We start from the raw sequence: 24,742 nt of genomic DNA on the forward strand, positions 1-24,742 counted from the left end.
AACAAAGAAGCAAGCGTTTTGTAATTTACAAATTTATCGTACTCTTAGGTAAAACTTACTTATATTAGGAAACAGAATGCTTGACGATTTTGTATTTGTATTGTATTTGTACTGCATTGCATTGTATTGCATTGTATTGAATGCCTATATTATTGCTTTGTTTCAAAGCAAAGTCGAAAACGAAGTCATAATTGCGCTTTCGAATTATCGAAGGCACACGTGAGTCACGTAAAAGCAGCGGAGATGTGAAGGATACAAAGAATGATGAAAACAACTTGAGCATTTTATAGATACCTCTGGTGGTGCACCTAATCTAACCATTATTAATCATACTTTAATTAATATGCATTATTAATGGGGATCAGCATCGAAAATAAAATGCAGAAAAATAATTGAAAAAAATATATTACTGGGAGTTTTATTTTCACAATCCTTCCGCCGTTCGAACTCTTTTTTCTTTCATTGAAAGAAATCAAAGCTAAATAATTGCCTCCGTACGTGCCTCTCAATGACACATTGTCAGTAAATTTGTTTCACCCACGCATCGCAGAATTTTCACATATACGCATTTCAAGGATTTATGATATCTTTATATTTATTTCGGATTATCCTCCGAGAATTACCAGGAATTTTCATGTCACGTACACATTATTGAGTTTATAATATAGAAGCTACACGGATTCACTGTGAGAAATTTGATGGTTGAAAATCCCTTTCTCAATAATTTATCGTTGATACAATAAAACGTCATGCATGTCACGTGGACAGAGTCTCATGAATATTGTTATTTTTAATTTTTTGCCACTTATTTTATATTAGCATTATATTAGTTAATGGTAAGAAAAGGTACAAAACCAAATCCAGATAGTAATCATGTTTTTATCGTCAATAAAGAGGCCTCTAAAGAAGTCGTGATGTCTGAATTAATAGAGTAAATGAAGCTATCACTTGGTTTACAGTATTTATTGGCTAATAAATATTGATTAATAATCAATACGAGCTTTGTAGAGTATAAATTCAGCAGGAATATTTGTACATATCAGAATTACCGGTGCTGGGGATATAAAATTTCAATGCAATTTGTTATCCCTCGTGGATTATATGCGCGAGTAACTGCGAATCGAATCGGATCGGCTTGGGTAACATTCCGTGTTGCAGACTCCTTTCGGCGAACGTTTGTAGGTATATAAATAGTTTGCGATAGTTAAACTGTAAAATATATGGCAAATTGATAGAACTGTCAACTCTAAGCGTCGGTGTACACGAACGATAGAACCGAGGACCTGTGATCACCAGCACGAATGCCTTTGATGACGAGTATTCTATAGTAGAATCGAGAATGTTCTCCGGCTGACATGCACCTAAATTATTTACTCCATACAGATATTGATCAAATAATACCCTTACAGGGTGTCCCTCCCTCCGAGGATTTGTATAAAATGAATACCTCTCGTACGAACGGTTTAGAATCAGTTTTGGAAGGAACCGTATCCCGACAACACTTCATGTCATTCCGGGGAACTTGGATCGTGTTTTAGATTCGGAGTATGTCTGCGGGGAAGACCGAATCAAGGGGGGATTCGGGATCTTCGAGGTCGGCTCTGAGTCCTCAAGCGAAAAAGAAGGAGCGACCACCCTTCAAGTTGTGTTTCGTGAAGCAACAGGAGAGCGGTCGATCAAATGTCTCTATTTGCAAGACAACCGGTAAAGGAAAACGAATCGATCTTATGTTATGACAGCCCAATTCTTTCAAGTTTTCATACGCATCAATGGAAACCTTGCAGTATTATAGATTCAATTATAGCGTTTGAGTTATTGGCAACTTATTAATATTTAATTAATCTTACTGAATATCGGAAATTTCTTCGTTTATATTTTTGATTGTTGTCAATTAGTGATGATCAATTAACGGTATTGAATTACAGAAATTCTGGACATTTTTACCCGTAACTTTTCTCTAGTACCCTTAAATTTTGATCTGACATGAGCTTGGATTCTATCGCTGGTTACTTTATACCAACAATAAGTTGCAGATTCATATATGCTCGATGTTCTGGTTGTTTGGTAGTCTGTTCTTGTTTCAGGCAACGTATTAACTCCGAAATTTTACTCTCGCGATGCGGAGCGATGTGATTCTCCCGAAATCACTGAAACAGTGGCTAAAATCACAGAGGAAGAGCAAAGAGTCCCGAAGACGGTCTATCGTTGGCCCCTTCTTACCAGTCATACGTAAGTTATTAAATGGTGAAAACTGATAACAAGAATTAATGAAATAAAATACGACAAGTCGATTAACATTTGGAGAGTGAGTCGGGATAGGTGTTGAATATTTTTCTGTTACCGCGCGGGAGCTACAATATATTTATTAAAAAGTATAGGTATACAGCACACGTAGGCCGTGAAAGTCGGTAGGTATGTCCTACGATTAGCACCGAAAGCTGTAATTGCAACTTTCTCAAAAGTAAATTAAAAATGTATTTAATAGTTAACATTTTAATATATCTCTAGCGCGGCACGAACTGCTGCGCTTTCCCTATTTTATATCAGATCCAGTATTTCCCGCTTATTTTCTTTTCATTTCTACTGTTCACCCAACTAATCTTGAACTTCGAGTTTGCGGTTCGGTGCACTGAACTTTCTTCCAGATCTAAACGCGTGGCGTTAACTTTTGTCGTCCTACATATTTTCGCCTCGCGCGAATACCGTTGCGTGAACTCAACAGATAATCAAGTTGCGAATGAATCATATAATTTTACTCCAGAATCGTTCGCTAAATTTCTAAATAAAAATAAATTTACACCTTTATACAAGATTACAATAATTGTTTCTGTAAAAAAGTGAAAGTTAAGTCCTTGAAGCAGATTGATCTCCTATTCTTACCCGGTTGTTAATTAATTCTTAATAAAATCTACTTTCAATTTTTCTTATTGTAAATTGAATTACAGTCTTTTGTATTATGCGAAGCCAATTTAGATATTGTCTGCCACTCCCACCCATTGTCAGTATATAGTACGTGTACTGTACTATATCTGTACAAATCTACTTTCTTGTGTGCCTATAATAGATAATAGTCCTCAATTACTACTATTGCTATCGTTGATAAAACAGCTATTTTGTTCCAGGTATGGTTGGTGGCACGATAGGGGGATTCAACCGACAGACCCACGCTTCAACTTTCATAAGAAGACTTCAGATATGGTCAGCTACCAAATGAGGATCTACGCCGTAGACAGGAAGTTGAAGGGTCTCGGTTATTAACCTTTCCGAAAGAGTTGGAGCCTCTATTATGGCAAAACCTATAACACCGTATAATATGACAGAGCAGCTAAACTTCGGAAAAAGTCTCCTACTGTAAAATTTCAATTTATGTTGCGAGTAGTTAATTAGACTGTCTTTATTAAAGTATTACGTAATAAAAATTTCACGAATATCTGGTGCACTAGTTTTTAGTTTTACTAATTATATGCTTATTTTAGAAATGAATAAAAATAATAGTACTTACGGTCAGACACGCAGCGATGATGAGAATAATAAATTTCATTTCCTCACCTGCATGAGTTGCGTACATTATCTTCATTAATTAATGTGACTTGTACGCTTTTCGTGACAATAATATTTTTAATTTAAAATTACGCAAAGTGCACTTGCTTCTTCTCTGTCGCTACGAAGTCGCTATTTATTATAATAACACCTGATGTCGATTTATCTTTATATCTTATTATCGATCTCGTCGGTACATAATATATATAGGTATAAAAATATTTACGCGATCAGCATTATCTTCACGATAAATTATTCCTCTTTTCAATATTTATCTAAGATATTTGTGTTTTTATCGTGATCACAAGGTGGACCGAAAAAGGTTTCCTATTCCAATAGACCGAGCGGCATATTCCTGCGAATTTGAAATAAATTCTCTGGTACTATTTGTGTACATATTTGCCAGATGAAAAATTGGAATCAAGATTGGTAATTTACGTAAAAACTAAACTGAAATGCTTGATAACATCTGTAAGTGGTTAAGAAATTTTATTTGCCAGAAACTCGTCTCGTACATTTTTTCACTCCATTACAATGACAGTGCTACGTTTTGTATGAATTATCTCTTTTTAATCGCTGCTACGCATAGCGATTGAGCAACCGCATTGTATCCAGTGGAGTTAACGTACTACAAAACGACGATGTAACACGCGTACGTGGCACATTTCCGTTTTAAGTAGGGGCGTTACGGGTGTTGAGCGTGAAAAGGTTTCGAAGATTTGAATTTTGGCGGGACGTCGGGACCACCAATCGATACCTGCAAGTCGAGCCAGTGAAGTCGATAGAGTTGAACGAGCCAATAGAATTGCCAGGTTTGTAGCGACTTCCATATCTCTCGACGAATATCGAACCAAGCTGGTCAATCGGAGGCCGCCATTAGCGATTGTTTTATTTTGTTGAGTCCGTGTGGCGATAGAAAAAAAAGTTAACGAAGAAGCTTGTCAATATTCCGCCAAAAATGAATCCCGGCGTGGAAGAGGACACGCGCCTTTCCGAGGATTTAGTAGATGATACCGATGAAATATCGCCGCCAGAAAGGTAAGCGAACGCTCATAAATACTGTCTGTAATTCCAGGGATTCCTTGAACCTCAAATTATTCCCATTCCGGCGGGCCGATCTTACCTGTTGCTTCGGAAGCGCAGGTGCTAGTCTTCCGCGCAGGTGAGGTTAAGAACCCTTTGCTTAGATTTTCGACCTCAAATCACAACAAACCTCCATACTGACCGGGTCTATATTCTAAAAGTCGGCAACCCTGGTTAACCGACAAAACCGAAGCTGCAATGGACGAGATTTGTTGGTACCAGAGGTTGTTTTTCCCTCCAAAAATACTTACCGCGCTTAGGCCCTTCTCCCTTTATCGTGATTTATATTTACGGCGAAAAGTGGCTACACCTATACCTAGTTCTTAGGCAGATCTTTAGATTCCGTGTTCAGAGAGAAGCAACAAGTGACCATCTTGGAAGTGATCCCTCGTGTAGTCGAGCTTAGCTTTTAACCACGAAAAAATACGGATACACATTTTTAACCCCCTGATTGCACGCGTTCATCTTCTTCGTGTTTGCCGAAAACTTGGGTCGGCGTCTGAAATTTTTTCTTGTGAAATTTTACATTTTTCTGTCAACTCAAGCTAGTGTGTTTTTGTATACCAGTTTCCCCATTTTGTCTTCTACCTTGTTATCTGATACTCGATTTCTTTGTGTACGAATATTCTCTGTCTTCAGCTTAGATAAAATCCTATCATTTTACAAATAATACTTATCTAGCAGTTATACATTTTTTTCTATCTTCAGTTGTGGTTTTTGTTTATTTCATTTCGTTCAAAATCATCGAAAAGTGTTATTGTTCTTCAAGTTAAGAATTTCAAGCTGATTTCTCTTTGTCACAAAATATCCATATTCAAAGAGTATAAAAGTATACATCAACATTGAACAGTGTAAAAGTGAAAAAATCATGGAGGATACTAACTCCAAGTGAAAAAAAATGTTTCCATGTTTTTTACTCAATTGAAGAACCTATTTAATGCTTTCCTATATTTAGGAAAGTTTATTCACCGTTTTGATTAAATAGTTTTATCGCGCTTACGGTATTAAAAAAATTCATTGTTTTCTCTGTGGGTATGCCTTTTTTATTGTCTCTGAAATTAACGCACGTTTCATGTACAATATTTAGCAAGCGTATGCGGTTGGATGATGGCTGTAACAACAATCTCAACAGCACGTTAAATAGTGGAACAAAAAACAATACACGCTGGACTTGTGCGGGAGATACAAGTCTGGTAGAGCCAGAGATTCTCGAAGATATGGGAGTCAGTATGTTGGAAGATGAAGAAATGAGTTGCGGATCAGTGAAGAAATTGAAAACGCACGAGTGCACCGTTTCACCAACTGGTTCTGAGAACAGGAGAACACAATCTGCCGAGAATGGAGACATTGTTTTCGGAAGTCATGGCACCATGTATCGAAATTCAAGTTTTGATACTGTTCATTTAGATAGGTAGGAAATATCGTTCATGAAGGTGATCTTTACATTTTCTGCCTGTGAACAACCTTAGCAGAACTTTCATCAAAGCTCATTTATGCATGATATGTATGAACTTAGGAATCAAATAGTGAGAATGAGATATCTTTCTTGTGACTCATTCTGTTTCGAATTCTTAGATAGCCTTAGAAGAAAACTCAATTCATTTCTGCAATTTTGCAAATTGTCGTTACCATACCACCGTAATTAGGTAATAAAATTCATGAATTTAGTTTGATACACTCTAATCACAAGCAGGAAGATTGATTATAGGACTGAAATTAGTAACGCTATCGTAACGAAACATTGGCAAAAAAATCACTATTTTATTAATTTTTATATGATTTCAAAGGAACTAAGATTTCAAAATATGAGTGTTTTGTTTTATTACAGTTTACTGAATTTCAGACAATTCCAAAACCTCAAAATAACGGTTTTTCCTCAGCATGAATCCTTAGGATAATGTTACTGACTTCAATATGATATAATTAATTGTTGATGTGAATGTTAATTTCAACGGTTTTGTAATGAATGGTCAGTACAAAAATTTAATGATGTGTTCACAGATCAGAAAGATCACAAGATCCATTTGAATTGGAGGATGCTTCTATATACTTGTCTATCGGCAATGAGTCTGGTTATTCGTCAAGAGTTGAAACAGAAACATTTGGAGATGTGAAACACAGTTTCAGCAAAGAAGAATTGGGAGACATGGTAGATAAGAACGGATTGGATCAATTTTATTTGTACAGACGAAAGAAAAGACCGTCTATTACTGGTGAAGATAAATTCAACAAACTCTCTGACGAAATGATTCTGATGATCTTGAGGTGGCTTCCGAAAAAATGCTTGGTAACCTTCTAAATTTTCTCTACAACGTGCATTTCGGTCTGTGTTTTTGCGTAATTGAATATTTGTATAATCTGTCTTCAGGTGCGGTCAATGCTTGTTTGCAAACGATGGTGTCAGATTGCCCGTGACGAGGCGTTGTGGAGTCGTTTAGACCTCGGTGGTAAAGTTTTGGTAGAAGGAACCCTGGGACATATCCTGCCACGAGGTGTTCAAACATTGAGACTGGCTCAAGCAGAAATCGCAGACCCAGTATTTCAGCCAAATAGCGAAACTCTAAATGAAAATTACATCAGTAAGCTGCAATATCTAGATTTGTCAATGTCAGTTATATCGCCCGATGGATTGGCAGCTTTGTTATCCGTTTGTAAATTTTTGAAAAAATTATCTCTTGAGAAATGTACACTGAATAGGCTTTGCTGTACTGCTATAAGCGAAAATCGAGACCTGGAAGTTCTAAATTTAACCATGTGCGAAGGTATTGATAAAAAATGTCTACAGGATGTTCTAAAACTGCCAAGGTGAGGTACTTGCTTCCCAATGTCTACTTGTTATTTCTTATTTGAAAGCTGTAATCTCAGTTTCATTTCCATATTGTTACCTGTCTAACAGTTTTTGTTCATTTTAGATTGAATGCTCTTAACGTTGCGTGGTGTGGTTTGGATTTAGAATGTATGACATTACTTTGTCGACAATTACCAAGCACCATTACCCGGTTAAATATTGCTGGATGTCGGAAAACCATGACAGATGATAGTAAGTATATAAATACATAATAATAGGCAATTAAGTACTTTGACCCTCGGCAAAGTATTTACAAGCTTGTTTTTTTTTCTAGATGTCAAAGAGCTGGTTAAATGCTGCCCGCGTATTATTGAACTCGATATGAGTGATTGTACAATGCTTACAATCAATGCCACCCAAAGTCTGTTAAGCCTCACAAAGTTAGAACACTTAGCCCTAAGTCGCTGCTACAGTATTCCCCCTACCACTTATTTAAGACTAGCTCACATGCCCTGCTTAATGTACCTGGACGTCTTTGGATTAATGGCCGAACCTACTTTAGATACGCTGCAAGCAAGTTGCGGAAATACTGAAATAAACAAGTTCCTATACAGCTCAGTCGCCAGACCGACAGTCGGTGTTAGGCGGACGAGTATTTGGGGTCTTAGAGTAAGAGATTAGGAAGCTAGAAGAATTGAAAAAAATCTCATTTAGTGATTTATAAAAAACCAGAGAACTCGACTAGTAGTAGGTATAGTTGTTTACAAATCGCGTTTTGTCGCAGTAACTGAGAATAAATCGGACTTAATCTCTGGTAAATACGATTGAATAATTTCCTGAAAAGTGTAGTAATAATAATAACGTAAAATGATCGTTAAGGTATGTATTTCGAAAGTTGTGCCAGAAAGCGGTAATAGATTGATTTTCATTTTTGTAAATAAATTCTCATACAAAACGAATAAGAAAATAACATAATGATAATAATGACAATAATGTTGTTAATGATCAGTCAATTATCTGCCAAATGTGCCTTACTTGTTGAATATCAATTTTTTTTTGTATAATATCGCGTAAAATTCGGCACTATAAAAAAACCTGTAATACTTTGAAAGGTAGTAATTATTTTTATAAATGATATTAGGAGAATTTTTCTTTCTTATTTTTATGTCACACAGTCTACTTATTGCAATCTGCATAACATGAATTAATGAATTCTACAATGCTTCTCCCAACAAGAGTGATGTGAAGCGAATTTGATTTCTTGTGATTCTTTTTTGGAAACCATGATACTAGATGTAAGAATGTATGTATACTATTTTTAAGATGAATAGAAAGGAAAGTCCTTTGATACTGAAAATAATTCGATATTTTCCTTTCTTGCATCAATATGGTACCGAATTCTCTTGGATATCCGAGATTACTGGATAATTATATTATTGACGACTCTGTGAATTAATTATTATTATGTATATTCTATAAAAATGAATCATTATGGTTAATTCAAGTTCAATTTTATTTTGTTTACCTTTCAGCATTACCTAACTCACTTTATTTAAACCGTTTTGTCGTTAATATGTAAGAATCAATAATAAGAGGAGCTCATACTTTGGATAATTTATTAAAGAATGAAAGATACAACTGCAGAGATTGCAAAACAATAAGTTGGTTGCCGGAAGGTGGATTCCGTTCATTCAATATATATGTGTATATAAAAAAAACATTGAAATATTCGATTATAATTTATTACACAAGATTTACATCAACTGGGTCTTAGCGATTGATTTCCATTTGCAACATTAGTTATTGCGTCAGAAGGATTTAATCTTGTAAAACGGAGTCAAATCCGCAATTCACATTTAATTACTTTGCGTGGGGGGTTTGGACCAGTCAACATTTAAAATAAGATGATCATATCCATGTCCATGTAACTGAACAATAGCTTTAGCAGCATCAGCTCGGAATTTATAGTGAACATAAGCAAATCCTTTACACAAATTAGTTAGCTTTTCCTTAGCGAGGTACAGTTTTTGAATTGGTCCAAAAGGCTTAACAAGCTCTTCCAAATCCGCATCGGAAGTGCTTTCAGAGAGGTTGGAAATTCGGATGGCTGTTGTATCGTCACGCTTTATCATCTGCATCGAATCTCCACGTTTGTTGCCGCCATCTCGCATATTGGGTGGTACGTATCTACTACCCTGAGGTTTATTCAGTTCAGACATTGCTCCAGGTGCTCCTGGACCTCCGGCTGGTTTCTTATCGTCCGGAACTTTACCTGAAGTAAAACATTTCAAGATTATCAGTCAGTTACAAGATAATCTAAGAAAAAGTCAATTTTCTTCAGTTATGGAACACAATTACTGCCTGAAGGTACAAAAATTTCAACAATTTAATGATCGATTCATCTGAGGAATAAAATTTTCAAGCTTCGAGGACACAGTTCTACCATTTGGAAAAATGTTTCCCTCGATTCAAAAAGTTCCTGTTCCTATATACAATCTTTTGATATTTCATCTTACTTTTTCAAAATTTTAATAATATCTATGAATTTATTCTAATCTCAGAACTTGTATAGTAATAGCTTATGAATATTATGAAGTTTTTGGCAGAGCGAAGTCAACAACTTTGAATAATGGTGGGTAAATATCAGTATCAAATAACCTCCAGCGAGTACAGTGTCTTTGTAAGGACACTTTGAAGTCCAGTGATCGCCATTGCAGCTACGGCACTTCACGACACCCTTGTCTCCGATACTCTTCAGTTTGTCAAGTGAGTCTTCTTCGACCTTGTTCTCTTCTTCTTTATTCGAAATGAACTGCATGAAGACATCTTCTGCTCCCACAGTTGTGGCAGGATTTGGTCCAGGTCTGTCGTCCGAGGAGTCACCAAACTTTGCCCAGTTCTTCCGCACGGCTATAGTCTTTGATACTATGCGGCGTTCCACCTTGTAAGTACGGACAACTTTTACCTTCTTGTCATCTTCGTTGTATTTGTATTCTGTAAGGATTTTGAATCCATTTTCATAGACCTCTGTCGGCGGAGGCAGTACTCCTCCTTCTTCCTCAACTTCATCAGCCCAGCTGGATTTTATTTCTTCTGTTACTGGCATGTCTGTAAGTTTGGAATAAAAAAACCTTTAATCTGGTAGATAGGTAAGCAATAGTATTGGCCCAAGCATATCAATCTTTATGATTTTTCTACCTTTTACTAGTTCTGTTTCTCTTTAACATTTCACACGTCTTTTACTTGTAACTTATCAAACTTCTCAGCCTCTAGAAGAATTCCAATTCAAGTCGAAGATTTTCGATTTTCAATTATTATCAATTCTCATACAGGAGCCTTCAATTGTTAAGAAATATTTGTTTACACCCCGATTCATTAAAAAATTGTAAATAGTGAACGAAGTAATTGAGTGAGCAATTTACAAAGTATACGACCTTCATAAATCCATAAATACATTTTTAGGATCCCAACGAACGGTGGACATTCAGAATGTCTCTACGTTTGAAAGGTTAGTACGACTCAGAATGGAGAATTCAACTATTTGAGGTTAGGATATCGCATCACCTCGACTCTCGATACCAATTATTCCAATCAATTAATGAAATTATCGTGGATCACATCTAGAAACGTGACACAACGATATGGCAATTGGAAGACTCTTTAGCCTAGTAAAATCATCGAAAAATTGCAGGAGATATTGGAAATTGCATTTGACCAGATCAGCCTCACGTGTGTCATAAATTTTGGAATCTCAGTCGTAGTTGTACGCCTTAATAATAAATGATAAGAGATAAAAATTATTCAAACTTGCCTGTTTACCGTGAGCAACGGTATCGGTGTAACGAAACGTAATATTTGGAAGATTTTCAAAGAATTTGACAACCCTTCGTCGTACATATGTCCGTCGGACAGACGATTAGCCAAAATGGAGGAGACGCCAATGGCGGTGGGGGCGAGCGCTGCTCCCTCTGTGCATTACATCGAAAACTTTTGCTAGGAATGCTGACGAGTGAGGGAGCGAGAAAGAGTTAAGAGCGAGGGAGACGAAGTAAAAAAAATGGCGATGTCTAGCGTTGTCGCTGTATCGTGAGCATAATGGTTTTCGGCACAATATTACAGTTGAAAATACGTTAGAGTTTCATTATTAAGTGTGAATTATTCGTTACTCGAGGAGTCTCGACTTCCCACAAAGAAGAAATGGATCAGGCTCCAGCAGGTAGAGAAAAAAAATCACAATCTCAAGATTCAGCGAAGCGCGGTATTATTTCCACACTACCTATCACGTATCAATTAATTTTTCGGCTTAATTTTTCACCTATCAATACGATATTACTATCTACGCCTACAACTCGACGAGTTGATACGGATGAAGAGACTTTTCTCTCACCCTGTGCTAAACAAACATATCTTTGTGTACAGGAATTGTACTAGGTTATGTGACTCGGGCCAAGTCCACCCAAAATTGTTGGAATCGCCACCGCGACGAGTATTTGGAATTTTGATTTATTTCTAACTATGACAGTCTACGAAATTTTGTAACACTTAGTGAAATATTCATGATTATTTTTGATTTTTGCCTTCACATTCATTGTCCGTTCATTGTTTCCTCTCCTACAATCACGCTGCAAGATATACAATCTTTTAATCAAGCCTTAGATATGGTTATGATTTTAATAGGGTAAATATTCATATTTCATATTCATTTCACAACACGTGATCGACATCTAAATTGCGATCAAACAATTTCAACGAAATTTTTAAGTTATATTATAAACGACATGTTGTCCCAAGAGAAATATGTGATACTCTTCAATACTGCAATAACATTATATGATTATCCTTATCTAGATATCATATCTTGTTTTGCGATGGTTACATATTACTTTCATCTATGTTTTAAAATTAATAAAAAATAAGACCGCTAGCTAAGTGTTGGATCATTCTTGATGTTAGAACTATAACTAGGATATTATATTTTTATGTCATAACAATTTCTTGTATATTCTAGAAAATAATTTGTCTAGAAAATAATACCGGGTAAGATTATGATCTTTTTTTTCTATGAAATATCATGTAAGCTTACATTGTTGCTCGATGCCGACTGTTCTAATAAAGTTCTGTTTTAAATGGTTCAATAGACACGGACTTGCGCAACATCATAGACAAGCTGGCTCAGTTTGTCGCACGTAATGGACCAGAGTTTGAGCAGATGACAAAAAACAAGCAAAAGGATAACCCGAAGTTTGGTTTCCTGTTCGGCGGAGAGCACTTTAACTACTATCAATACAAAGTGACAACGGAGCAAGCCAGTAAGTGGGAACAAATCCCCTTAACAACGTACAAAAAAAGGTCTTCGTTCGATGAACTAGAAGCAAACCCCCCCCAAAAAAAAAACAAAAAACAAAAACAAAACGACTATGAGAAAACGTATGAAACCGTCAAATGAACAAACATCACCACTGTGCAATGAGATGAAAATGTCATTTGTGAAAATCAGGACATCGTTCAAGATTTTGGGAATCGTTATTTATTATAAGACTTGAAAAAAACTAGAAATGTGAAAGGGGCTTTCTTAAAATACAAATAAGAACAAGATGTAGCTTTAGGATTGTTATCTGATCCAAGATTAGCTCGGCAAGGATACAAATGTTTAAAATACCAACTACTTTTATATTTATGAAGAGTACTACACACTGCCGCAGTAAAATCCGTTTTACATACATGCTCCTGTACTCAACTGTTGGGTGTAGCACGATGAAAGAAAAAAAGAAACACATTCTGTGTTTCAATGGCACTCTAAATTTAACAGTAGACTTAATGCATTCTTACACGATGCCAGAAAAATTAACATGTGCTATTCGGAGATATTCATCCAAAAACAACAGAATTAAAAATAATAAAAAAAAAATTAAAAAAAATTAAAAGAAAACATGGACCATTAGTTTATTTTTTCAATATCATGAAGAAATGAAAACAAATTGCAATAATCCACCGTCATTCGTTTACAGTTTTAAAGCAAAAAGGAATAAATCCAATGCAAAATGCCGACCCACGTTTAAACGTTTCGCAGCAGCAGCAAACAGCCGCGGCCGTCGCTTCGCCACAAAATAACGTCAGTCTTGCATCGAGCCTGAGCGCTCAAAACAACGGTTTAAGCCAAGTGGTCGGGAACCCAGGGCCCGTTATACCGGGGATAACTGGTGTACCCGGAGTATCCGGAGTTCCAGGACCAATCGGAGGGCCTGGAAATGTGGGACCACCTGTTGGGGCCATTCCTGGACCAATAAGGAACGTGAATTCGCCGATCGGAGGAGTTAATCCTGGTGTCAATATTACCGGTCCTTCAGGGTGGTTGCGAAATGAACTTGCGCAGCTTCAATCACAGCAAGCTACACTCCGAGAACAAGTTAGACAATCTGAGCAAAACCTCGCTGCCCAACACGCCGCTTTAATGGCTCAACAACAAGGGAGAGTCGAAGAGGCTGTCAGACAAGCTCAAGAAGCATCGCTGCAAAATAATGCTCAGCATACAAATACTGACCTTTCTGCATTCGATTCTGTACTACAACCCATTATCGAGAGCTGCACCAAGGATAGCATCAGTGCTGGAAAGGCTTGGATACTACAGAATTCTATCACAGCACAAAGTAATCAAGTCATTGCTGAGCATTTGCTGAAAAAGTATGTATATCTGTTCATCACCACTTGTCGATCTGTTACAAAAATTTCACATCAAAGCTTAGCTGGGAACAAAATTGCATTCCTTTTTCTTTTTTTTTTTTCAATTGGATTAAAGTAATTTCTATAATAAATTCTAGAGTAATTCAAGGAGCAGCTTTCAGCCAGAAGTTACACGTGATTTACTTAGTAAACGATGTTCTCCATCATTGGTAAGCATACAAGTGTATTTCACAGCAAGATAATTTTTTGAAAAGTTTTTTCCGACTTAGTGCTTAGCTAAAGGTAGACTAGGTAGGTAGACTGGTCAGATAGATGCAAACTGGAAATGTATACAACTGGTTTATAAAAGATATTATTCTAGAATTGGTTCTGTACCGCATTTATTCAACAGATACAATATAATTATGTACACATTATTTAAAATCCCAAAACAACTTCGTAGCGCAAGGAAAAAATCAATCGATCTTCGCAAAGCAATGGAAAGCGTCGTTGTCCCGATGTTCTGCAACACGTCATTGGCTGCTACCGATGAACAGCTTAATAAATTGAACAAACTTTTGAGTCTTTGGGAATCAAAAAATAATTACTTTGACGATGGAATAATTGAGAAGTTGAAGCAACCGAGTATATCTTGGTCAGAATATCAGGCCAGTTTAGTTTCGAAACATGCAAGTGCCATTACACCAATCACCACGTCAACCAAACAGACTTTTGAAAATTATCAAGCTCAGCATCAGGCGTTTGTTAATCATGCTATGAGACAAATTCAAACTATAGAGCAGCAGAAAATTTCCATTGATCAGCAGCTCAAAGCTCCACCGCCTCCACCACCGCAAATGGTAAGATTGGTTCTAAAATAAACTGATATTGGACATTTGAAAAATGTTTTGTGCTTTTAATCAATGAAGGTTTTTTTATACAGAACCAAACAAATTTAAACATCCCGCCAACTCACACTGGGCCTCCTCCCCCAATATCTGGTGGTGATATGAATTTTAGTCAGCCTCCGCCAGGTTGGGGAGTTCCTGGGGCTCCCGAACCACCTCCGTTTACTAACGTTCCATTACCGGACTTCTCTAAACCACCACCTGGCTTTGGTCCACCACCGATCATTCACGAGCCATCCATGGAAGATCTTATGCCTAGTATGCCATACTTTGAATTACCAGCTGGTCTTATGGTCCCACTCATCAAATTGGAGGATGGCGAATATAAGTCATTAGATCCAGATGCTATAAGACTTCCACCACCGGCTCCACCGAGCGATAGATTAGTTGCAGCAGTTGAAGCATTCTATGCCCCTCCAAATCATGATTCACCCAGAGATAGGTGAATCAATTTTTAGTGATAATTTCATTTTATACCTACACATTTAGACACGACATTCAGGCAAATATAACAATCCACAGCAATGTGACGCTGATATTATTGGAATAAATGCACGTATGCTTATATTGTTACTATCGAATTTTAGTGACGGCTGGGAGAAACTCGGTCTGTATGAGTACTACAAGGCGAAAAACGCGGCACGCAAACGGAAAGAGGAAGACATTGTGAGTGGATTAAGACAGAGGTCTCGATCACCGTCCCCTATTTTAAGGCCACGATCCAAGAGCCCGAGTCCGCCTAAAAAACGATATAGAAGTAAATCTCGCAGCAGATCCAGGTCTAGATCGAAGGGCAGAAGCAGATCTAGATCACCAACTAGTAATCACCGGCGCAATTCCCGTAACAGTAGCAATCACAATAGTAGGAGTAGGCGAAACAGAAGAAACAGCAACAAAGAAAGGAGTCCAGACAGCAAGCGTGGGGATAGATCTGACCGAAGTCCAACACCACCTAGTTTTCTGTAAGTATTTTTACGTTATTATATTCTTTTGAAACTTAATTTTCGAATTAAGAATATTGAAAATTCTGGTGGTTAGTTTTATCGAAGATTTGTTGGTACTTCCTCACATAAAATAATTACTTTGTTCAGTTTTCTTCGGTATAATTCTGGTACGAAAACCACATTTTTCATTCAAATGAATTTTACCAATATGTTGTGACGATGTGTTGATTTATACACTTGAACAGGGGATCAACATACAGCAAAGCTCAGCAGGAGATAAGTTTAGATGAGAGCAATAAAGGCCATCAATTGTTGAAAAAAATGGGATGGGGTGGAGCAGGTTTGGGTGCTAACGAACAAGGAATCGAAGCACCAATATCAGGTGGGGAAATACGGGACAAGAATGATCAGTACAAAGGCGTTGGGATTAACTTGAACGACCCGTACGAGAACTTCAGGAAAAGTAAAGGCCAAGCTTTTATCACGCGAATGAAAGCAAGGGCGGAGGAAAGAGCGGAAGAAAGAGCAGAACGAGATTGAATTATTTTATAATTAAATATATGATATTGTCTCTAATATCGACATTGTAAGACAAAAGTGCGGTTGCTTCTACGCATACTCATGTGTGTACGTGTTTGTACGTTTATATAATGTAGATGTACACAGTGTAACCGTTAATTGTCTGGAAAAGAACGAAAATGAGAAGGGAGACGCATTTTTTTACTTGACGAAGTAAGACGTTCTTGTAAAATAAATGATTTTGCATTTATGCCATTTGGTATAAGAATACCGTAAAAATAATGCTGAATGATTGAACAAACTTACTACGTCGCTTATCATTTCATCAAAACGACAACTTAACGATAGTCCCTGATTTTTGCATGGTTTTGAGGCGCTCTCCAGACTTAAAGGTTCGTTGACTTTTGAACGATATTACTTACTGATTTGTCAGTTTTTATATGTACGGATCACAATGTGACGTTTTCTTACACGCATAACGAAGTCTACACAGTTATTTCATCGTTTAAAAGTTCGTCAGCTCTTCGAGAGGAACGTTTCACGATTGTAACTGCTATTCTGAAAGAACACAACAAAGGAACCGCAATTATAAAAACGATCAGTAGAAAGGGCGCATTCAAGCGTTACCAAGAATATAATGTTATCAACTGATGTGTACAATGTCAATACGTTTACAGAAATTTGTTCATAGAATGAAGATAATCTGTAAAAAAAGAGAATAAATGAGTAAAAAAGTTGCAGAATTTTAAAAAACGAATGCATGCTTGTATACTATGAATTTGATTTACCTGGTCAGTAAGACAAATTTTTGGATTGTAGAAATTACGAATAAGTAATGGCGGATTGTCTGTCGTCAAAAAATCGTGTAAAAGGGCTTATGTGAGTTAATTGAGGTTCGTTGTTTGAGCTAAGATGAAGTATTAATAAAATGATGGATATTTGCGGTTGGTGGAAAGACTAGTGGTTTTTGATTTTTTTTTTTTTTTCTTTTTTAACTACCTGGAAGTCAGACATTACAAACAGTGTAGCTTAGTTCAGGCATACCTTGTGTAAGAAACAGGAATAAAAACGAAAGGATATAATGAATAAATTAATTGAAAATATATTTTATGGTAGGACGAAATATTACATTGTAACAATGAAGAGAGGAAGAGAAAACTTAATCAAAGAATGGAAAATCGCCTATACCCGTATACATTAATCATTATTTATAACATACATATTTTGCATTTCTTATTACTGGTTTCATTTGTTTATTATTTCGAGCTGAGAATAGACTCGTTATCATTACTTTACAATTACAGTTGTTTAAAGTATAATGTGTATATACGCAAGTCAGTGCATTTCTCTCCAGGGGCAACAGCATGCCTTATTTGAAAAAATGTTAAAAATTCAATAACTGTATTTATAGACTTAATTAATCATTCTATTGAACTTAACTACATCATAAATAGCTCAAAAATGAATACTGTACATTTGGTATAAATTTGTTAATAATAAATAAGTAATAACAATAACTATAACGAACGATGTGCAAAAATATTTTTAATCTGCTAGATCAGCAGGTAGCTGAAACCAAAGAGGGCTGAAACGGTGTAACAAATACTCTGTACAGTCTGAGTATCGATGCAATGAAGTGTAGACTGTAAACTATAAGGAACCACTAAAACGATAGCGAAACTTTGAAACACGCTTCTACAATAGCTGAAGCTATTTTTCTATATTTTCTACCAGACTCCTTTAAATTTTTTCTAAATACCAGTCATTTCTTAATTCTAGAACATTCGTTGCAAGGTTATTCCGGTGAATTTGTCCTAAACGTGCCAAAAATTTCAAAGATGGAAGCAAAATCGGGCCAATAAAATCAAAATTAGGTAATAGAAAGATCAATTTCTTATATTTATCAAATAATTTGAAGGTTTAGATAATCACGAAATTTGGGCAGTTGGTCCGATACATTATGTATTACTTCAAGATGGTTGACTTCCGTGTTTATCGTTTATCTGCAATTTTCTATTTCTATCATTTGGAAATTTTCAACTTTCTTCCGATCTTGATCAATTTGTGATACCAACTAAGAGCATTATCTACTTCTATCTGTATTGTAAAAACTGCATGACATACAGGTCTGCTGATGATAACGTATGTTTCGTTCGACTTATCACTCAAGTTTATTCTATTTTCTTATAAAGACAGCGGTGAAGCACCATGATGAACTGCTATTATTGTATCACACTTTATACAATTATATTCTACATCCTTGGATACTGCGCGTCGTGTTACAAAGGTTGTACGTGACGTTAAGCTGATTCCGGGCTGGTATAGTTTGTTACGCCGGAACATTTCAATCGATAACGAAAAACTTGAAGTTTGTTTCCAATGAGACCAAAGTTTCAAAAACACGTCTTATCGCGGTTAGTGTGTTTCTGCCCTGAGAACGCATCAGCGAGCATAGATATAATTTGACCGTCTGTGTACGAGCTTCGAGGGGTTTTAATCTTAGCTGCCCCTTTGACCCCCCCCAATGAGAACTGATAGCCAAACTGAATATTTCCAATGCTGAACCGGTTTCACAGATATCTCGGGCACGTAAACAGACCTCATGATCGACTTCGCAGCTTCTGCTAAAGCACAATCTTGGAGCTAATTCAGCGCAGTTTTGAATAAGAAATAACACGCTTTCCTTAGTAGTTTTTTGCTATACTCTTTCTTTTTTTTACTCATTCGTGTTGAGAATTGCAAAATAATTGTTCAATAAGTGAGGACTAATCGGCGGAATTGACAAATAATATTTGCAGAATCAATTTTTAGGGACCCTTTTTCACGTTTGGGAACTGTGGAAACCAGAAACTAAGCACAACTTGAAATTCGGTGGGTTAGATTGAGAGCTGCGAAGATCCGACGAAATGTTTACATTTTTCCGATGTATGTCGTTAGGGGTGCATTATAGTAAATCGAGATGAAGCGCAAACGTTTTCTTGCATGAAATTACGTGAAATATTATTATTTCGTCGAAATTCATTGGTTTCGTTATTTTTTAATTTTCCCTAAAATTTTTCTGGGAAAATACAAAGGGGTTCGTAAGTTTTTCTTTTTTTGTGATTTTTCGAGTCGGAAGTTTTTGGTCTCAGAATTGATTTGAATGTCTCTTTATTGACTAATTACACGCCGAGGAATTTGGAAAAGGTATTTAATTATTTAAAACATCGTAAGGCTAGTATCAAAGATGCTACGAACAAACCACGTAGAAATTTTTCGACACTAACTTCTGACCAACTTGTTGCAGCAACTCTAAGACCCTGCAAATTTTCGTTCTTAGAATCGATTTCAAGAACTTTATTTGACTAATTGGTATTTTTGAAATTTAATAGAAACATTCAAAACATCGTAAGATTAACAGTTGACAAAACTGCTGCTGAGATTTTGACTTTTACTCTTTCAAAACATGTTTAATACCATAGTCAAGCAGGTTCTACTTGCAATGACTGCTGAAAATTTTCATTTGTCAAATCATATATATTTTTGAAAGAATTCAGCGTGTAACTTATTACAAGATTTAATTTGTAAATTCGATAAAAAATATAAGAAATTGCATAATAAATTACACAAACACAAATCATCAGATATACTGGATAAAAAATCATGTGATAAGCTACATAGTGAAGTATATGAATTTTGATTTAGTATATCTAATGATTCCTGCTTTTGTCATTCATTATGTGATTTCTTACATATTTTATCGAATATATTTACAAGATAAATCATGTAATAAATTACACGGTAAATTCTTTCAAAACATTTTACGATTCAACACATATAAATTTTCAGTAGGAAAATCATCATCTTAAACTAATTCTTAAATTATAGGATTAAATTGATGAACACTGTGTCTGGTGTGTCGAACTACCGGCAGTTACGGAACTTGGCTGCAGGTCCAAGGACACATCCATCGAATTACTTTCATTATATGACCAGCGACGGGGTTTCCCGAGCTCTATAATCCTGCAAAATGACACTTAGAAGTGAAATATCGAGGTGATAAATGTGCCGAAAGAAAGTAAAACTCTGCACTCCGAGCACGAGGGTAGAAATACGAGAATAATTATTACAGTGTCGTCGTTACGTGACACTAATTGTCACTGCATGCGCAGATATTACCACACGATTTCGTATTACGGCTCTGTTAGGAAAGGGGGGAATTGCAGTAATGGCGTAAGTGCAACGTGATCAAATTCCGAACAGTTTGAATGAGAAACATGCGAAGTGTGAGAGAGAGAGAGCGCGATTCTCGAAGGAAAGGACCTCGCTTGGCCGACCAGTCACGGGGCTCACCACGCTTTTGCTCACGATCAGCGCCGCGCAACACGTGCGCAAAATGTGCATTCAGGGTCCGATTCGTTGCTGCAAATATTCCATTTGGGTAGTATTTATAGTGGAACGTAACGCGCGCTTGCACATGAGACCGAGAATAAATTGTGCAAACCGAGGCGTGTGAGAACATCCGTGTTTTCCATTCGAGTTTTCATTGCGAAAGTTCTACGCCAGTTATAAGGTACGCCTCAAGGATAATCGGATCGGTTAAATTTCGACGTAATTTCTGCAACATCGTTGAAAAATGCAGCAATCTCTTACTGCATAGTGTGCGTAGGCACTGACCCGGAACTAAGAGAAACGCGACTCGCAACAAAACGTCAGTACTCTTGTTTTAATTGACCAAGGTCGATGGAAGGCTGTTAACGTTACAGTGGGCCGTCGTTCGCACGCTGAATCGCAATATCTATTTTGGTACGCCATATAACTACCGATGATCAAAAATCACGTGTTGTTAGCGTGATATTTGTTTCCGCAGGAAATACACCAGATTTTTGGTAGCCACCTGAGAACGATTTACCAATATCAAATTCATACAGGACGTAATACCCAGTCAATCGTCAGATTTTACTCTGTTAGGGACATAAACCATCAGTTTGCTATCGTTGTGTGCAATTGTGTGGCCGTTTTCGGAGGCTGTAACAAATTTTAGAAACAAACAATCTAATTATTGCATGTATATCAAACGTAATTAGCTTTCAAAAAGATAAATGGCGATTTCACGCGTGTGAAACTTCATCTGTTGCAGGTTTTTTTTATTCGCATCGAGAAGATGTGTAATTGTGACCGGACTATACAATGTTGTTGTGTAACGATATTTAACCAGGTAGAAGAATGTATCTCCGATAAATTGATTCGATGTAGCAAACTGAGCTCAACGAGATGAATAGTTATTACAGCGGATCTCGAGAGCGGTGAATTCTGCACACGCCTCGTATTATGCTTGGCAAATTTTCAAATTTTCCTGCATACGTTACAATGAATAAAAGTTGCATAGTGTTTCTTAAGGGGGTGCCCTGGTCGGTTTCGACGTTGACGTATATATCTTCGAATATCAAAGTCTATACGTTAATACGTATCTCAAAAGTGAAAAGGGGTTCAACAGCCTCATTCTATACACAATTCCGAGCAAAAATACTTCAATCCATTTTCATATGACGCAGACATAAAGAAATGGCACGGATTGTGCGAAAGGCAACAGTAAATGCGTATATTCGAATTCTTCTTTCTCAAATTCTTATAACCTTGGACATTTTGTACAGTGGGAATTGGTGGAAGTATTTGTAAGCAAATTGAACACCGCAGACAGCATTCTTGAGAAAGTATAATGTATATGATCGCAGTTGAGTTGCGAAATTTATCGTACACAACTTCGGTAAGAGGCTCGTCAAATCATTTCCAGGAAGCTACCAGCGCGCTGACACGTCTCAACTTGATTCGTGGAAATTTTTGGGATTATAAAATAGCAAAATTCTTGCATCCAGTATTCAGCTGAGAACTTTTTACCAACGCTGAAGTAACGCATGGCAGTAATATCTTCTCAGTTTTTGTTTATAATCGCAAACAGAGAATCGCATAATTTCTCTCTGGCCATTTGCACTGGCTGTTCAATGCAGTTCCACACATACGCCATTTCTGTAGATATATTACAACATCGCGGTTCATGCTTTCGCGTAGAAATGCTAATGTTGCCAAATGGATACTTGAAGTGCGTTTAAAATCTGGCAAAAAATTTTATGTCGATTCGTGTTACGACCGACATCCAGAAACGTCCGATTTTGCATGCTCCAGAAACGTCTCGCCGCAAGCTTACGTAACGGAGTATAAAACTGATCGTTGATCCTTCGGATGAATTTGTCCGTGATACGGGATAGGCAGAGCAGATAGTGAGCAGATGCTCTGGAGGCGTGACGTTCCGATACCTTCGGTGTTGATAAGACTGATAAAGGCTGGTCAACCAGCCGCCGATTAGGCCGCAATATAATCGGCGATTAATGCGGCGCTTTGAGTATAATTTTATCGCCAAAAGCCAGGTGAGAAATGGGGTCAAGGTGTCAAACTGTGGCAAACACGATAAGCGTGTTACACATGGGTAGAACGACGTCTGGCAGCACGCACTCGTGCATGTAACACATGTTATGTATAATGTGACTTTACGGTTTGAAAAACAAATGACTAATGTAAAATGAACGAAAGGCAGGGGAGAATTTATGCAGCTCCAATCGAGCTTATTGCATACCGTGTATTAAAGATTTTCTTTGGAACGTTTCCGTTGAGTAAATAATAAAACCACCGTGCAGTCACGTATGCGCGTGCATCAGGGTACCTTACCTTACCGACTGCACTTGTCAGAAGTGATGGCTATTAAAATTCGATTACCAGGATAATTGAGATTTCGTACCATACCTAGCCATTTAATAAGCTCTTTCTAGGTTTATATATACATATATAAAATTATAAATATATCTCCATCTGTCTTTCACTCTCTTTCTATTTTTAGCAGGGTCAAGATACAAATTGCCAGAAGTATACATATAGATATATCACAGTTTGCGCATTACTGGCTATGCGTCAGCTGGACTTACACGTGTGGCTCACGTATAGTACTTACAGTGTTAGCAGTCGTTAGTGCCTTATTATAGTTCAGCACAGAGTTAATATGCCGAGGCGTATATAATCGGCAACAGTTCGTCGAATGAATTTGTTGCCGTTCTTCAAAGCCAAGATTTCTATACAATGAATTTTGTAAACACCTTATTATTTTCAGTTATTTATAAGAATAATTGCACACCGTTAAGGCTGCTTACAATTATAATGTATGTATATGTACAAGTCTTCGCAATGTTATATACAAGTATTTGTGCAGTAATAACAATTTATATCAATCACTTCTTAACTCGTGGTTATGTCAAGGTTTGCCAGGGGTTCCTACAGCCGTCCTATCGCAAATGCTGATTACACGTATGTATACGTTACGCGTTTATTTTCAATCCAGCATCCATACATACGTCTTGTAATTTTTTAAAAATAGACTTACAATCACCTATAATTCAGAGAACCGATTGTGAGACTCAACCCAAAGACCGTCAACTAGGAGTCTGCGTGTCATTTTACCTGCATGATATTATTCCCTCGACATTCGACGAAATCTGACAACAAGCGGCTCAATATTCGAGTAATTCGCCCAGACCGATCAGCTGATTCTCAGTTTCGAAGCCATATCGCATTTTTTTTTATTATCAATTACTCGTCGAAAGAGAGAAACATCCTGAAGCATTAATGAATTCCAAAATGAAATTTTTCCAATTTCTCGATGGAGAATCGTTGCAGCGTCGTGATTACGTCCACACTGAACTATATAGTCGGTGAACTGAAACGAAGAATCATAAATTAGCCAAATTGTATGAGATGGATCGAGCGTGATATGGCGCCGAAAAAAGTAATTAGCCGATCGTTCGACGTTATAAATTATCAATCAAAGACGTACCGCGAAGAGTTGGCTTTTTGTCTTGGAACTTTGAAGTGAACCGGGAGTAAAATAATTGGCTAAAAACAACTTTGATTGGTCAACATGTTCGCAGATGTCGGATCACCGTGGAGAATTATTACAATTATACCTTAAATTTGGAAAAAAATCGGCCATAGATCTACTCACATAACGGCAGCCAGCCTAAGAAATTGTGAATCGTGCGGTAAGCTGTCGCGTGTGTATCTATGTATATACAACCGCTAATATTAGCTTCTAGGTTCGAAAATAACTCGTCTATATTTCGCTAGATTCGCGATGGAAAATACGAGCTACGTGGGTAGCTTGGAAAATACGACGCATTCGTCTGATGTACAGATTGCATGTACTTGCCGTACCCACGTACGTGTAGGTATACCTATATTATCACAGGACGTCACCGATTGGTAAGCCGCGAATTATT

At 36.9% G+C, this 24,742-nt stretch overlaps 4 protein-coding genes across 5 annotated transcripts; 3 read left to right on the forward strand and 1 right to left on the reverse strand.

Annotated features, from left to right (window-relative positions):
* The first annotated feature begins 1,046 nt into the window (after positions 1 to 1,046).
* On the forward strand, positions 1,047 to 3,360 carry LOC124409584. Its single transcript, XM_046887299.1, has 4 exons — positions 1,047 to 1,182; positions 1,539 to 1,704; positions 2,085 to 2,229; positions 3,123 to 3,360. The coding sequence occupies exons 2-4, from the start codon at positions 1,548 to 1,550 to the stop codon at positions 3,256 to 3,258; spliced, it is 438 nt and encodes a 145-aa protein (XP_046743255.1). The 5' UTR covers positions 1,047 to 1,182; positions 1,539 to 1,547; the 3' UTR covers positions 3,259 to 3,360.
* A 1,006-nt stretch (positions 3,361 to 4,366) lies between these two features.
* Positions 4,367 to 8,859, forward strand: LOC124409574 (S-phase kinase-associated protein 2). Of its 2 annotated transcripts, none has more exons than XM_046887280.1 (6): positions 4,367 to 4,578; positions 5,711 to 6,034; positions 6,625 to 6,910; positions 6,992 to 7,428; positions 7,536 to 7,663; positions 7,746 to 8,859. In XM_046887280.1, exons 1-6 carry the CDS (start codon positions 4,499 to 4,501, stop codon positions 8,090 to 8,092), a joined length of 1,602 nt encoding a protein of 533 aa, XP_046743236.1. In that variant the 5' UTR covers positions 4,367 to 4,498; the 3' UTR covers positions 8,093 to 8,859. The 2 variants fall into 2 exon arrangements, with proteins under 2 accessions (XP_046743236.1, XP_046743237.1); XM_046887281.1 differs by lacking the exon at positions 4,367 to 4,578 and adding an exon at positions 4,730 to 4,847.
* A 153-nt stretch (positions 8,860 to 9,012) lies between these two features.
* LOC124409581 (eukaryotic translation initiation factor 3 subunit G) lies at positions 9,013 to 11,367 on the reverse strand. The gene is made up of 3 exons (XM_046887295.1): positions 11,223 to 11,367; positions 10,070 to 10,519; positions 9,013 to 9,683 (listed from the first exon to the last, which is right to left on the reverse strand). Exons 2-3 carry the CDS (start codon positions 10,515 to 10,517, stop codon positions 9,268 to 9,270), a joined length of 864 nt encoding a protein of 287 aa, XP_046743251.1. The 5' UTR covers positions 10,518 to 10,519; positions 11,223 to 11,367; the 3' UTR covers positions 9,013 to 9,267.
* Positions 11,368 to 11,460: 93 nt separating this feature from the next.
* On the forward strand, positions 11,461 to 17,392 carry LOC124409572 (calcium homeostasis endoplasmic reticulum protein). Its single transcript, XM_046887278.1, has 8 exons — positions 11,461 to 11,627; positions 12,550 to 12,720; positions 13,420 to 14,092; positions 14,230 to 14,301; positions 14,535 to 14,931; positions 15,015 to 15,421; positions 15,567 to 15,941; positions 16,169 to 17,392. Exons 1-8 carry the CDS (start codon positions 11,609 to 11,611, stop codon positions 16,461 to 16,463), a joined length of 2,409 nt encoding a protein of 802 aa, XP_046743234.1. The 5' UTR covers positions 11,461 to 11,608; the 3' UTR covers positions 16,464 to 17,392.
* The last annotated feature ends 7,350 nt before the right edge of the window (positions 17,393 to 24,742 follow it).

This window comes from Diprion similis, chromosome 8 (assembly GCF_021155765.1).
Source record: "Diprion similis isolate iyDipSimi1 chromosome 8, iyDipSimi1.1, whole genome shotgun sequence".
NCBI classification, from domain to species: Eukaryota; Metazoa; Arthropoda; class Insecta; order Hymenoptera; family Diprionidae; genus Diprion; species Diprion similis.